Genomic DNA, 13,848 nt, shown 5'->3' on the forward strand with positions numbered 1-13,848 from the left:
AGTCTGAAGGACACCCAGACAGGCGACAGCCCAGGGTACAGTCAGACAGGCTGCGGCGTCAACAGTCAGACAGACAGTCTGAAGGACAGTCAGACACACTGCAGCGTCAACGGTCAGACAGACAGTCTGAAGAACAGTCAGACAGACAGTCTGAAGGACACTCAGACAGGCGACAGCCCTAGCAACAGCGAGACAGCCTGCAGCGTCAACAGTCAGACAGACAGTCTGAAGGACACCCAGACAGGTGACAGCACTGGGGACAGTCGGACAGACTGCGGCGTCAACAGTCAGACAGACAGTCTGAAGGACACTCAGACAGGCGACGGGCCTGGTGACAGTCATACAGACAGTCTGAAGGACACTCAGACAGGCGACGGGCCTGGTGACAGTCAGACAGACTGCAGCGTCAACTGTCAGACAGACAGTCTGAAGGACACCCAGACAGGCAACAGCCCTAGCAACAGCGAGACAGCCTGCAGCGTCAACAGTCAGACAGACAGTCTGAACGACACTCAGACAGGCGACAGCCCCGGTGATAGTCAGACAGACTGCAGTGTCAACAGTCAGACAGACAGTCTGAAGGACACCCAGACAGGCGACAGCCCAGGGTACAGTCAGACAGGCTGCAGCATCAACAGTCAGACAGACAGTCTGAAGGACAGTCAGACACACTGCAGCGTCAACAGTCAGACAGACAGTCTGAAGAACAGTCAGACAGACAGTCTGAAGGACACTCAGACAGGCGACAGCCCTAGCAACAGCGAGACAGACTGCAGCGTCAACTGTCAGACAGACAGTCTGAAGGACACCCAGACAGGCAACAGCCCTAGCAACAGCGAGACAGCCTGCAGCATCAACAGTCAGACAGACAGTCTGAACGACACTCAGACAGGCGACAGCCCCGGTGATAGTCAGACAGACTGCAGCGTCAACAGTCAGACAGACAGTCTGAAGGACACTCAGACAGGGGACAGCCCTGGGTACAGTCAGACAGGCTGCAGCGTCAACGGTCAGACAGACAGTCTGAAGGACACTCAGACAGGCGACAGCACTGGGGACAGTCAGACAGACTGCGGAGTCAACAGTCAGACAGACAGTCTGAAGGACACCCAGACAGGCGACAGCACTGGGGACAGTCAGACAGACTGCAGCATCAACAGTCAGACAGACAGTCTGAAGGACACCCAGACAGGCGACAGCCCTGGTGACAGTCGGACAGGCTGCGGCGTCAACAGTCGGACAGACAGTCTGAAGGACACTCAGACAGGCGGCAGCCCTAGCAACAGCGAGAAAGGCTGCCATAGCAACGGCGTCAAGCGGAGCCCCAGCAACGGAGGAGATCAGCGGCAGCAGCAGCTGTGGAACCACGTGGCAAACAGTCAGAGCACGGTCGCCCCTGGCAACCGCCTTGGCAACGGCGCTGGCAACGGCCCTAGCAACGGCGCTGGCAACGGCCCTAGCAACGGCCCTAGCAACGGACCTAGCAACGGAGATAGCAACGGTCCCAGCAACGGCCCTGGCAGCGGCCCTAGCAACGGAGCTAGCAATGGACATAGCAACGGAGCTAACAGCCCTAGCAACGGCCCTAGCAACGGCCCTAGCAACGGTCCTGGCAACGGTCCCAGCAACGGCCCTGGCAACTGCCCTAGCAACGAGGCTAGCAACAGCTCTAGCAACGGACCTAGCAACGGTCCCAGCAACGGCCCTGGCAGCGGCCCTACCAATGGACCTGGCAACAGCCCTAGCAACGGCCCTAGAAACGGCCCTACCAATGGACCTGGCAACAGCCCTAGCAACGGACCTGGCAACAGCCCTAGCAACGGCCCTAGCAACGGCCCTACCAATGGACCTGGCAACAGCCCTAGCAACGGCCCTAGCAACGGCCCTGGCAACGGTCTTAGCAACGGTCCTGGCAACGGCCCTGGCAACGGCCCTAGCAACGGAGCTAGCAACGGCCCTAGCAACGGCCCTTGCAAAGGTCTTAGCAACGGCCCTGGCAACGGCCCTAGCAACGGAGCTAACAACGGCCCTGGCAACGGCCCTGGCAACGGAGCTAGCAACGGCCCTGGCAACGGCCCTGGCAACGGACCTAGCAACGGCCCTGGCAACGGCCCTGGCAACGGAGCTAGCAACGGCCCTGGCAACGGCCCTGGCAACGGACCTAGCAACGGCCCTGGCAACGGCCCTGGCAACACGAAGACCGGGATGGACAGCAACAGGACTCCGGATGTAAGACGTCATCAGCATCATCAGCATCAACATCATCATCAGCATCATCATCATCAGCATCAACATCATCATCAGCATCAACATCATCATCAGCATCAACATCATCATCAGCATCAACATCATCATCATCAACATCATCATCAGCATCAACATCATCATCAGCATCAACATCATCAGCATCAACATCATCATCAGCATCAACATCATCATCAGCATCAACAACATCATCATCAACATCATCATCAGCATCAACATCATCAGCATCAACATCATCAGCATCAACATCATCAGCATCAACATCATCAGCATCAACATCATCAGCATCAACATCATCATCAGCATCAACATCATCAACATCATCATCAGCATCAACATCATCAGCATCAACATCATCAGCATCAACATCATCATCAGCATCAACATCATCAGCATCAACATCATCAGCATCAACATCATCAGCATCAACATCAACAACATCATCAGCATCATCAGCAGCATAATCAACATATTCAGCATCATCATCAGCATCATCAGCATCATAATCAACATAATCAGCATAATCATCAGCATCATCATCAGCATCATCACCATCATCAGCATCATCATCAACATCATCAGCATCATCATCAGCAGCAGCATCAGCATCATCACCATCATCATCAACATCATCATCAGCATCATCAGCATCATCATCAGCATCATCACCATGATCAGCATCATCATCAACATCATCATCAGCATCGTCAGCATCATCATCAGGATCATCATCAGCAGCAGCAACAGCATAATCAACATCAACATCATCATCGGCATCATCATCAGCATCATCATCAGCAGCAGCAGCATCATCACCATCATCAGCATCATCATCACCATCATCATCAGCAGCATCATCAGCAACATCTTCATCAGTATCATCAGCAACATCATCATCAGCAACATCATCAGCAGCATCATCATCAGCACCATCAGCAGCAGCATCATCAGCAGCAGCATCATCATCAGCATCATCAGCATCATCATCACCATCATCATCAGCAGCATCAGCAGCATCAGCATCATCATCAGCATCAGCATCATCAACATCATCTGCAGCAGCATCATCATCAGCATCATCATCAGCATCATCAGCATCATCATCACCATCATCATCAGCAGCATCATCAGCAGCAGCATCATCATCAGCATCATCAGCATCATCATCACCATCATCAGCAGCAGCATCAGCAGCATCAGCATCATCATCAGCATCATCAACATCATCTGCAGCAGCATCATCATCAGCATCATCATCAGCAACATCATCAGCAGCATCATCAGCACCATCATCAGCATCATCAGCAGCAGCATCATCAGCAGCAGCATCAGCATCATCATCAGCATCAACATCATCATCTGCAGCATAATCATCATCAGCAGCAGCATCATCATCAGCAGCAGCATCATCAGCATCATCAGCATCACCATCACCACCACCACCACCTCCACAATCACCACCATCACCACAACCACCATCACCACCACCACGTCCACAATCACCACCATCACCACAACCACCATCACTACCACCGTAATCTAATTAACGCTGTCTGTATGTGTGTCTGTCTGTGTGTGTGTGTGTCTGTGTGTGTGTCTGTCTGTGTGTGTGTGTCTGTATGTGTGTGTGTGTGTGTCTTTGTGTTGTGTATGTGTCTGTGTGTGTGTCTGCATGTGTGTGTGTCTGTTAGTGTGTCTGTGTGTGTGTGTATGTGTCTATGTGTATGTGTCTGTATGTGTGTGTCTGTGTGTCTGTGTGTGTATATCTGTGTGTGTGTGTGTCTGTGTCTCTGTGTGTCTATGTGTGTGTGTGTGTGTCTGTGTGTGTATCTGTGTGTCTGTGTATGTGTATGTGTGTGTGTATGTGTGTGTATGTGTGTGTGTATGTGTATATGTGTATGTGTGTGTCTATGTGTGTATGTGTGTGTGTATGTGTGTATGTGTGTGTATGTGTGTGTGTATGTGTGTGTATGTGTATATGTGTATGTGTGTGTCTATGTGTGTATGTGTGTGTGTATGTGTGTATGTGTGTGTGTATGTGTGTATGTGTGTGTATGTGTGTGTATGTGTGTGTGTATGTGTGTGTATGTGTGTGTATGTGTGTATGTGTATGTGTGTGTATGTATGTATATGTGTGTATGTGTGTGTGTATGTGTGTGTGTATGTGTGTGTGTATGTGTGTGTATGTGTCTGTGTGTGTGTGTCTGTGTGTGTATATGTGTGTATGTGTGTGTCTGTGTGTCTGTGTGTGTATATCTGTGTGTGTGTCTGTGTGTGTCTCTGTGTGTGTGTGTGTCTGTGTGTATGTGTCACGTGTCTGTGTGTGTCAGGGTCGAGAGGTCACGTCAAGATTCTTGGGTTTCCGGCTACGCAGGAAGCGAAGGGGCGGGGCTGGAGGGGCCCCCAAGCGAGGGGGAGGGGCACCACCACCCCCCACCCCCGTGGAGGAGGAGATCGTCAGTAGCCCCTCCCCCTCTCCCTCAGCACCCACCCACACACTCAGTCACTCACCCACCCACTCACTCACCCACCCACTCACTCACCCATTCACTCACTCAACCACTCACTCACTCACCCACTCACTCACCCACTCACTCACTCACCCATTCACCCACTCACCCACCCACTCACTCACTCACCCATTCACTCACTCACTCACCCACTCACTCACTCACGCACTCACCCACCCATTCACTCACTCACTCACTCACCTACTCACTCACTCAGTCACCCACTCACTCACTCACTCACCCACTCACTCACCCACTCACTCACTCACCCATTCACCCACTCACCCACCCACTCACTCACTCACCCATTCACTCACTCACTCACCCACTCACTCACTCACGCACTCACCCACCCATTCACTCACTCACTCACCTACTCACTCACTCAGTCACCCACTCACTCACTCTCTCACCCACCCACTCAGTCACGCACTCACTCACCTACTCACTCACTCACTCAGTCACTCACCCACTCACTCACCCACTCAACCACTCACCCACTCACTCACTCACTCACCCACTCACCCACTCAGTCACTCACTCACTCACCCACTCACTCACTCACCCACTCACTCACCCACTCACTCACCCACACACTCACTCACTCACCAACTCACCCACTCACTCAGTCACTCACTCACCCACCCACTGACTCACTCACTCACTCACCCACTCACTCACTCACCCACTCACCCACTCACTCACCCACTCACTCATCCACTCACACACTCACTCACTCACCCACTCACTCACTCACTCACTTAATCACCCACTCACTCACCCACTCACTCACTCACTCACCCACTCACTCACTCACCCACCCACTCACTCACCCACCCACTCACTCACCCACCCACTCACTCACACACTCACTCACTCACTCACCCACCCATTCACTCACTCACCCATTCACTCACTCAACCACTCACTCACTCACCCACTCACTCACCCACTCACTCACTCACCCATTCACCCACTCACCCACCCACTCACTCACTCACCCATTCACTCACTCACTCACTCACCCACTCACTCACCCACCCACTCACTCACCCACTCACTCACTCACGCACTCACCCACCCATTCACTCACTCACCCATTCACTCACTCAACCACTCACTCACTCACCCACTCACTCACCCACTCACTCACTCACTCACCCACTCACTCAGTCACTCCTTTACTCACTAACCCATTCACTCACTCACTCACCCACTCACTCACCCAATCACTCATTCACCCACTCACCCACTCACTCACTCACCCACTCACTCACCCACTCACTCACCCACCCACCCACTCACCCACCCACTCACTCACCCACTCACCCACTCACTCACTCACCCACTCACTCACTCACTCAGCCACCCACCCAATCACCCACTCACTCACTCACCCACTCACTCACCCACTTACTCACTCACTCACCCACTCACTCACCCATTCACTCACTCAGCCACCCACCCAATCACCCACTCACTCACTCACCCACCCACTGACTCACCCACTCACTCACCCACTCACCCACCCACTCACTCACCCACTAACTCACTCACTCACCCATGGTGATGGTGGTGCTGGTAATGGTGGGGATTGTGGTGGTGATGGTTGTGATGGTGATGGTTGTAATGATTGTGGTGGTGGTGATGGTTGTGGTGGTGATGGTTGTGATGGTTGTGGTGGTGGTTGTGATGGTTGTGATGGTTGTGGTGGTGGTGGTGGTGGTGGTGATGGTTGTGGTGGTGATGATTGTGATGGTTGTGGTGGTTGTGGTGGTTGTGGTGGTGATGGTTGTGGTGGTGGTAGTTGTGGTGGTGGTGATGGTTGTGGTGGTGATGATTGTGATGGTTGTGGTGGTGGTGGTGGTTGTGGTGGTTGTGGTGGTGGTGGTGGTTGTGGTGGTGGTGTTGGTGGTGTTGGTGATGTTGGTAGTGGTGGTGGTTGCGGTTGTGATGTTGGTGGTTATGGTGGTGATGGTTGTGATGGTGATGATTGTGATGGTGGTGGTTGTGATGGTGGTGGTTGTGGTGTTGATGGTGTTGGTAGTTGTGGTGGTTATGGTTGTGGTGATGGTGGTTGTGGTGGTTGTGGTGATGGTGGTAGTGGTGATGGTGGTTGTGGTGGCGGTGATGGTGGTTGTGGTTATGGTGGTTGTGGTGATTGTGGTTATGGTAATGGTGATGGTGGTTGTGATGGTGTTTGTGATGGTGGTGGTTGTGGTGATGGTGGTTGTGGTGATGGTGGTTGTGGTTGTTGTAGTTGTGGTGATGGTGGTTGTGGTGATGGTGGTTGTGGTGATGGTGGTTGTGGTTGTTGTGGTTGTGGTTGTTGTGGTTGTGGTGATGGTGGTTGTGGTGATGGTGGTTGTTGTTGGTGGTGGTTGTGGTTGTTGTAGTTGTGGTGATGGTGGTTGTGGTGATGGTGGTTGTGTTGATGGTTGTTGTTGATGGTGGTTGTGGTGGTTGTTGTTGTTGATGGTGGTATTTGTGTTGATGGTGGTTGTGGTGGTTGTTGTTGTTGTGGTGGTTGTGGTGATGGTGTTGATGGTGGTGGTTGTTGTTGTTGTGGTGGTTGTTGTTGTTGATGGTGGTATTTGTGTTGATGGTGGTTGTGGTGGTTGTTGTTGTTGATGGTGGTATTTGTGTTGATGGTGGTTGTGGTTGTGATGGTTGTGGTGGTTGTTGTTTTTGTGGTGGTTGTGGTGATGGTGTTGATGGTGGTGGTTGTTGTTGTTGTGGTGGTTGTGGTGGTTGTTGTTGTTGATGGTGGTATTTGTGTTGATGGTGGTTGTGGTTGTGATGGTTGTGGTGGTTGTGGTGGTTGTTGTGGTTGTGGTGATGGTGTTGATGGTTGTGGTGGTTGTTGTGGTTGTTGTTGATGGTTGTGGTGGTTGTTGTTGTTGTGGTGGTTGTTGATGGTTGTTGTTGGTTGTGGTTGTTGTGGTTGTTGTTGATGGTTGTGGTTGTTGTGGTGATGGTGTTGATGGTTGTGGTGATGGTGTTGATGGTTGTGGTGGTTGTTGTGGTTGTGGTGTGGTTGTGGTTGTGCTAGGCCCAGGTTGTGGACGCTGTCTCGTTCCCGCTCGCCGCTCTCTCTGGACAGCTCCAGGTGGTGGTGGTGGTGGTTGTTGTTGATGGTGGTTGTTGTGGTGGTGGTGTTGATGGTTGTGGTGGTTGTTGTTATTGTGGTGGTGGTTGTTGATGGTGGTTGTGGTGATGGACCCACGTGATCACACGTGTTGGTGGTAGTGATGATGGTGGTAGTGATGATGGTGGTTGTTGTTGTTGTGGTTGTGGTGATGGTGTTGATGGTTGTGGTGGTTGTTGTTGATGGTTGTTGTGGTGGTTGTTGTTGTGGTGGTTGTTGTGGTTGTGCTAGGCCCAGGTGGTGAACGCTGCCTCGTTCCTGCTCGCCGCTCTCTCTGGACAGCTCCAGGTGGTGGACTCCTTCCTGAGCCACGGGGGAGACCCCAACACGTGTGATCACGTGGGTCCACCACCAACACAACCACCACAACAACCACCACCACCACAACCAACAACAACAACAACCACCACAACCAACAACAACAACCACCACAACCACCACCACAACCACCACAACAACCACCACAACCACAACCAACAACAACAACCACCACAACCACAACAACCACCACAACCACCATCAACAACAACAACCACCACAACCACCACAACCACCATCAACAACAACACGTGTGATCACGTGGGTCCACCACCACAACCACCACAACAACCACCACAACCACCACAACAACCACCACAACCAACAACAACAACCACCACAACCACCACCACAACCACCACAACAACCACCACAACCACAACCAACAACAACAACCACCACAACCACAACAACAACCACCACAACCACCACAACCACCATCAACAACAACAAACACCACAACAACCACCACAACCACCATCAACAACAACACGTGTGATCACGTGGGTCCACCACCACAACCACCACAACAACCACCACAACCAACAACAACAACCACCACAACCACCACAACCACCATCAACAACAATACGTGTGATCACGTGGGTCCACCACCAACACCACCACCACCACAACCACCACAACCACAACAACAACCACCACAACCACCATCAACAACAACACGTGTGATCACGTGGGTCCACCACCAACACAACCACCACAACAACCACCACAACCAACAACAACAATCATCACAACCACCACCACAACCACCACCATCAACACGTGTGATCACGTGGGTCCACCACCACAACCACTACCACCACCACCACCACAACCAACAACAACAACAACCACCACCACCACAACCACCAACAACAAAACCACCACAACCACCACAGCCACCACAACAACCACCACAACCACCATCAACAACAACACGTGTGATCACGTGGGTCCACCACCAACACAACCACCACCACAACAACCACCACAACCAACAACAACAACCACCACAACCACCACCACAACCACCACCATCAACACGTGTGATCACGTGGGTCCACCACCACAACCACTACCACCACCACAACCAACAACAACAACAACCACCACAACAACCACCACAACCACAACAACAACAACACGTGTGATCACGTGGGTCCACCACCAACACAACCACCACCACCACAACCAACAACAACATCAACCACCACAACAACAACCACCACAACCACCATCAACAACAACACGTGTGATCACGTGGGTCCACCACCACAACCACTACCACCACCACAACCACCATCAACAACCACCACAACCAACCACCACAACCACCATCACTACCACCAACACAACAACAACCACCACCACCATCAACAACAACACGTGTGATCACGTGGGTCCACCACCAACACAACCACCACAACCACCACCACCACAACCAACAACAACAACCACCACAACCACCACCACAACCACCACCATCAACACGTGTGATCACGTGGGTCCACCACCACAACCACTACCACCACCACCACAACCAACAACAACAACAACCACCACCACCACAACCACCACAACCACCATCACTACCACCAACACAACAACAACCACCACCACCACCATCAACAACAACACGTGTGATCACGTGGATCCACCACCAACACAACCACTACCACCACCACCACAACCAACAACAACAACCACATCAACCACCACCACAACCACCACCATCAACACGTGTGATCACGTGGGTCCACCACCACCACCACCAACACCACCACCACCACAACCAACAACAACAACAACAACCACAACCACTACCACCACCACCACAACCAACAACAACCACCACAACCACCACCATCACTACCACCAACACGTGTGATCACGTGGGTCCACCACCACAGCCACCACAACAACCACAACCAACAACCACCACAACCAACAACAACAACCACCACCACCACAACCACCACCACAACCACCACAACCACCATCAACAACAACACGTGTGATCACGTGGGTCCACCACCACCACAACCACCACAACAACCACCACAACCACAACCACCATCAACAACCACCACCACCACAACCACCACAACCAACAACAACCACCACCATCACTACCACCAACACGTGTGATCACGTTGGTCCACCACCACAACCACCACAGCCACCACAACCACAACCAACAAAAACAACCACCACAACCACAACAACAACCACCACTACCACCACAACCACCATCAACAACAACACGTGTGATCACGTGGGTCCACCACCACAACCACCACAACCACCACCACAACAACCACAACAACCACAACCACCAACACTACCACCAACACCACAACAACCACCACATCCACCACAACAACCACAACCACCACCATCACTACCACCAACACGTGTGATCACGTGCGTCCACCACCACAACCACCACAACCACCACAACCAACAACAATAACAACCAACACCACCAACACCACCACCAACACCACCATCACTACCACCAACACCACCATCACTACCACCAACACCACAACCATCAACAACAACTCTACCACAACCACCAACAACAACACCACCACCAACACCACCACCATCAACAACAACAACCACCACCAACAACACCACAACCACAACCACCAAAACCACCATCACTACCACCACAACCACCAGCACCACCAACACGACAACAAGCACCACAATCACCATCAACAACAACCACCATCAACAACCACTTGCCCCTACAGCCCAGCTGGAGGCTACCTGGGCGACCTTTGTCTGTGTCTATGTAACAGCACTTGCCCCTACAGCCCAGCTGGAGGCTACCTGGGCGATCTGCACCTTTGCCTGTGTCTATGTAACAGCACTTGCCCCTACATCCCAGCTGGAGGCTACCTGGGTGACCTTTGTCTGTGTCTATGTGACAGCACTTGCCCCTACAGCCCAGCTGGAGGCTACCTGGGTAACCTTTGTATGTGTCTGTGTGACAGCACTTGCCCCTACAGCCCAGCTGGAGGCTACCTGGGCCACCTTTGCCTGTGTCTATGTGACAGCACTTGCCGCTACAGCCCAGCTGGAGGCTACCTGGGCCACCTTTGCCTGTGTCTGTGTGACAGCACTTGCCCCTACATCCCAGCTGGAGGCTACCTGGGTGATCTTTGCCTGTGTCTATGTGACAGCACTTGCCCCTACATCCCAGCTGGAGGCTACCTGGGAGATCTTTACCTCTGTCTATGTAACAGCACTTGCCCCTACATCCCAGCTGGAGGCTACCTGGGCGATCTGCACCTTTGCCTGTGTCTATGTAACAGCATTTGCCCCTACATCCCAGCTGGAGGCTACCTGGGTGACCTTTGCCTGTGTCTATGTGACAGCACTTGCCCCTACATCCCAGCTGGAGGCTACCTGGGTGACCTTTGCCTGTGTCTATGTGACAGCACTTGCCCCTAGAGCCCAGCTGCAGGCTACGTGACAGCACTTGCCCCTACAGCCCAGCTGGAGGCTACCTGGGTGACCTTTGCCTGTGTATATGTGACAGCACTTGCCCCTACAGCCCAGCTGGAGGCTACCTGGGTGACCTTTGCCTGTGTCTATGTGACAGCACTTGCCCCTACATCCCAGCTGGAGGCTACCTGGGTGACCTTTGTCTGTGTCTATGTGACAGCACTTGCCCCTACAGCCCAGCTGGAGGCTACCTGGGTGACCTTTGCCTGTGTCTATGTGACAGCACTTGCCCTTACATCCCAGCAGGAGGCTACCTGGGTGACCTTTGTCTGTGTCTATGTGACAGCACTTGCCCCTACATCCCAGCTGGAGGCTACCTGGGCCACCTTTGTCTGTGTCTATGTGACAGCACTTGCCCCTACAGCCCAACAGGAGGCTACCTGGGTGACCTTTGTATGTGTCTGTGTGACAGCACTTGCCCCTACAGCCCAGCTGGAGGCTACCTGGGTGACCTTTGCCTGTGTCTATGTGACAGCACTTGCCCCTACAGCCCAGCTGGAGGCTACCTGGGTGACCTTTGCCTGTGTCTGTGTGACAGCACTTGCCCCTACATCCCAATAGGAGGCTACCTGGGCGACCTTTGCCTGTGTCTATGTGACAGCACTTGCCGCTACAGCCCAGCTGGAGGCTACCTGGGTGACCTTTGCCTGTGTCTATGTGACAGCACTTGCCCCTACAGCCCAGCTGGAGGCTACCTGGGCCACCTTTGACTGTGTCTATGTGACAGCACTTGCCGCTACAGCCCAGCTGCAGGCTACCTGGGTGACCTTTGCCTGTGTCTATGTGACAGCACTTGCCCCTACAGCCCAGCTGGAGGCTACCTGGGTAACCTTTGTATGTGTCTGTGTGACAGCACTTGCCCCTACAGCCCAACAGGAGGCTACCTGGATGACCTTTGACTGTGTCTGTGTGACAGCACTTGCCCCTACAGCCCAGCTGGAGGCTACCTGGGCCACCTTTGTCTGTGTCTATGTGACAGCACTTGCCCCTACAGCCCAGCTGGAGGCTACCTGGGCCACCTTTGTCTGTGTCTATGTGACAGCACTTGCCCCTACAGCCCAGCTGGAGGCTACCTGGGCCACCTTTGTCTGTGTCTATGTGACAGCACTTGCCCCTACAGCCCAGCTGGAGGCTACCTGGGTGACCTGCACCTTTGTCTTTGTCTCCGTGACGCAGCTCCGTCGCACCGCGCTGCACCGCGCCAGCTCCGCCGGCCACGCCCACGTGGTGACGTCACTGCTGGGAGCGGGGGCGGAGCTCGAGAAGAAGGATCTGGTGAGGGGGAGGGGCCGGGGTGAGGGGGAGTGGCTCGGGTGAGGGGGAGGGGCCTGGGTGAGGGGGAGGGGCCAGGGTGAGAGGGATGGACATAGGATGGGGGGAGGGGCATAGCTGATGGCCACGCCCACGTGGTGGTCACTGCTGGGGGCGGAGCTCGAGAGGAACTGGTGTGGGGGAGGAGCCTGGGTGAGGGGGAGGGGCATGGGTGAGGGGGAGGGGCCGGAGTGAGTGGGAGGGGCCGGGGTAAGGGGCACACCCACTCACCCACCCACTCACCCACCCACTCACCCACCCACTCACTTACTCACCCACTCACTCACCCACTCACTCACTTACTCACCCAGTTACTCATCCACCCACTCACCCACCCACTCACTCACCCACTTACTCACCCACCCACTCACCCACCCACTCACTCACCCACTCACTCACTCACCCACCCACTTACCCACTCACTCACCCACTTACTCACCCACTTACTCATCCACCCACTCACCCACCCACTCACTCACCCACTTACTCACCCACCCACTCACCCACCCACTTACTCACCCACTTACTCACCCACGTACTCACCCACCCACTCACTTACCCACTCACCCACTCACCCACCCACTTACTCACCGACTTACTCACCCACCCACTCACCCACCCACTCACTTACCCACTCACCCACTCACCCACCCACTTACTCACCCACTTACTCACCCACTCACTCACTCACCCACCCACCCACCCACTTACCCACTCACTCACTCACCCACTTACCCACTCACTCACTCACCCACTTACTCACCCACTTACTCC

The 13,848-nt window shown here is 53.6% G+C and overlaps 1 protein-coding gene across 1 annotated transcript in view; it reads left to right on the forward strand.

Annotated features, from left to right (window-relative positions):
• LOC142908386 (uncharacterized) overlaps positions 1–13,080 on the forward strand; it is a 21,508-nt gene extending 8,428 nt beyond the window's left edge. Inside the window, exons 2-5 of the mRNA XM_076058961.1 lie at positions 1–2,229; positions 4,596–4,721; positions 8,155–8,262; positions 12,940–13,080. The exon at positions 1–2,229 is cut by the window's left edge and continues 987 nt beyond it. Of these exons, the coding sequence (XP_075915076.1) occupies positions 1–2,229; positions 4,596–4,721; positions 8,155–8,262; positions 12,940–13,080 (2,604 nt within the window). The remainder of the gene's footprint in view (positions 2,230–4,595; positions 4,722–8,154; positions 8,263–12,939) is intronic.
• The last annotated feature ends 768 nt before the right edge of the window (positions 13,081–13,848 follow it).

Source organism: Petromyzon marinus, assembly GCF_048934315.1.
Source record: "Petromyzon marinus isolate PM22_M1 ecotype Great Lakes invasive population chromosome 83 unlocalized genomic scaffold, UKy_Petmar_22M1.pri1.0 chr83_unloc.1, whole genome shotgun sequence".
In the NCBI taxonomy this organism is placed as follows: Eukaryota; Metazoa; Chordata; class Hyperoartia; order Petromyzontiformes; family Petromyzontidae; genus Petromyzon; species Petromyzon marinus.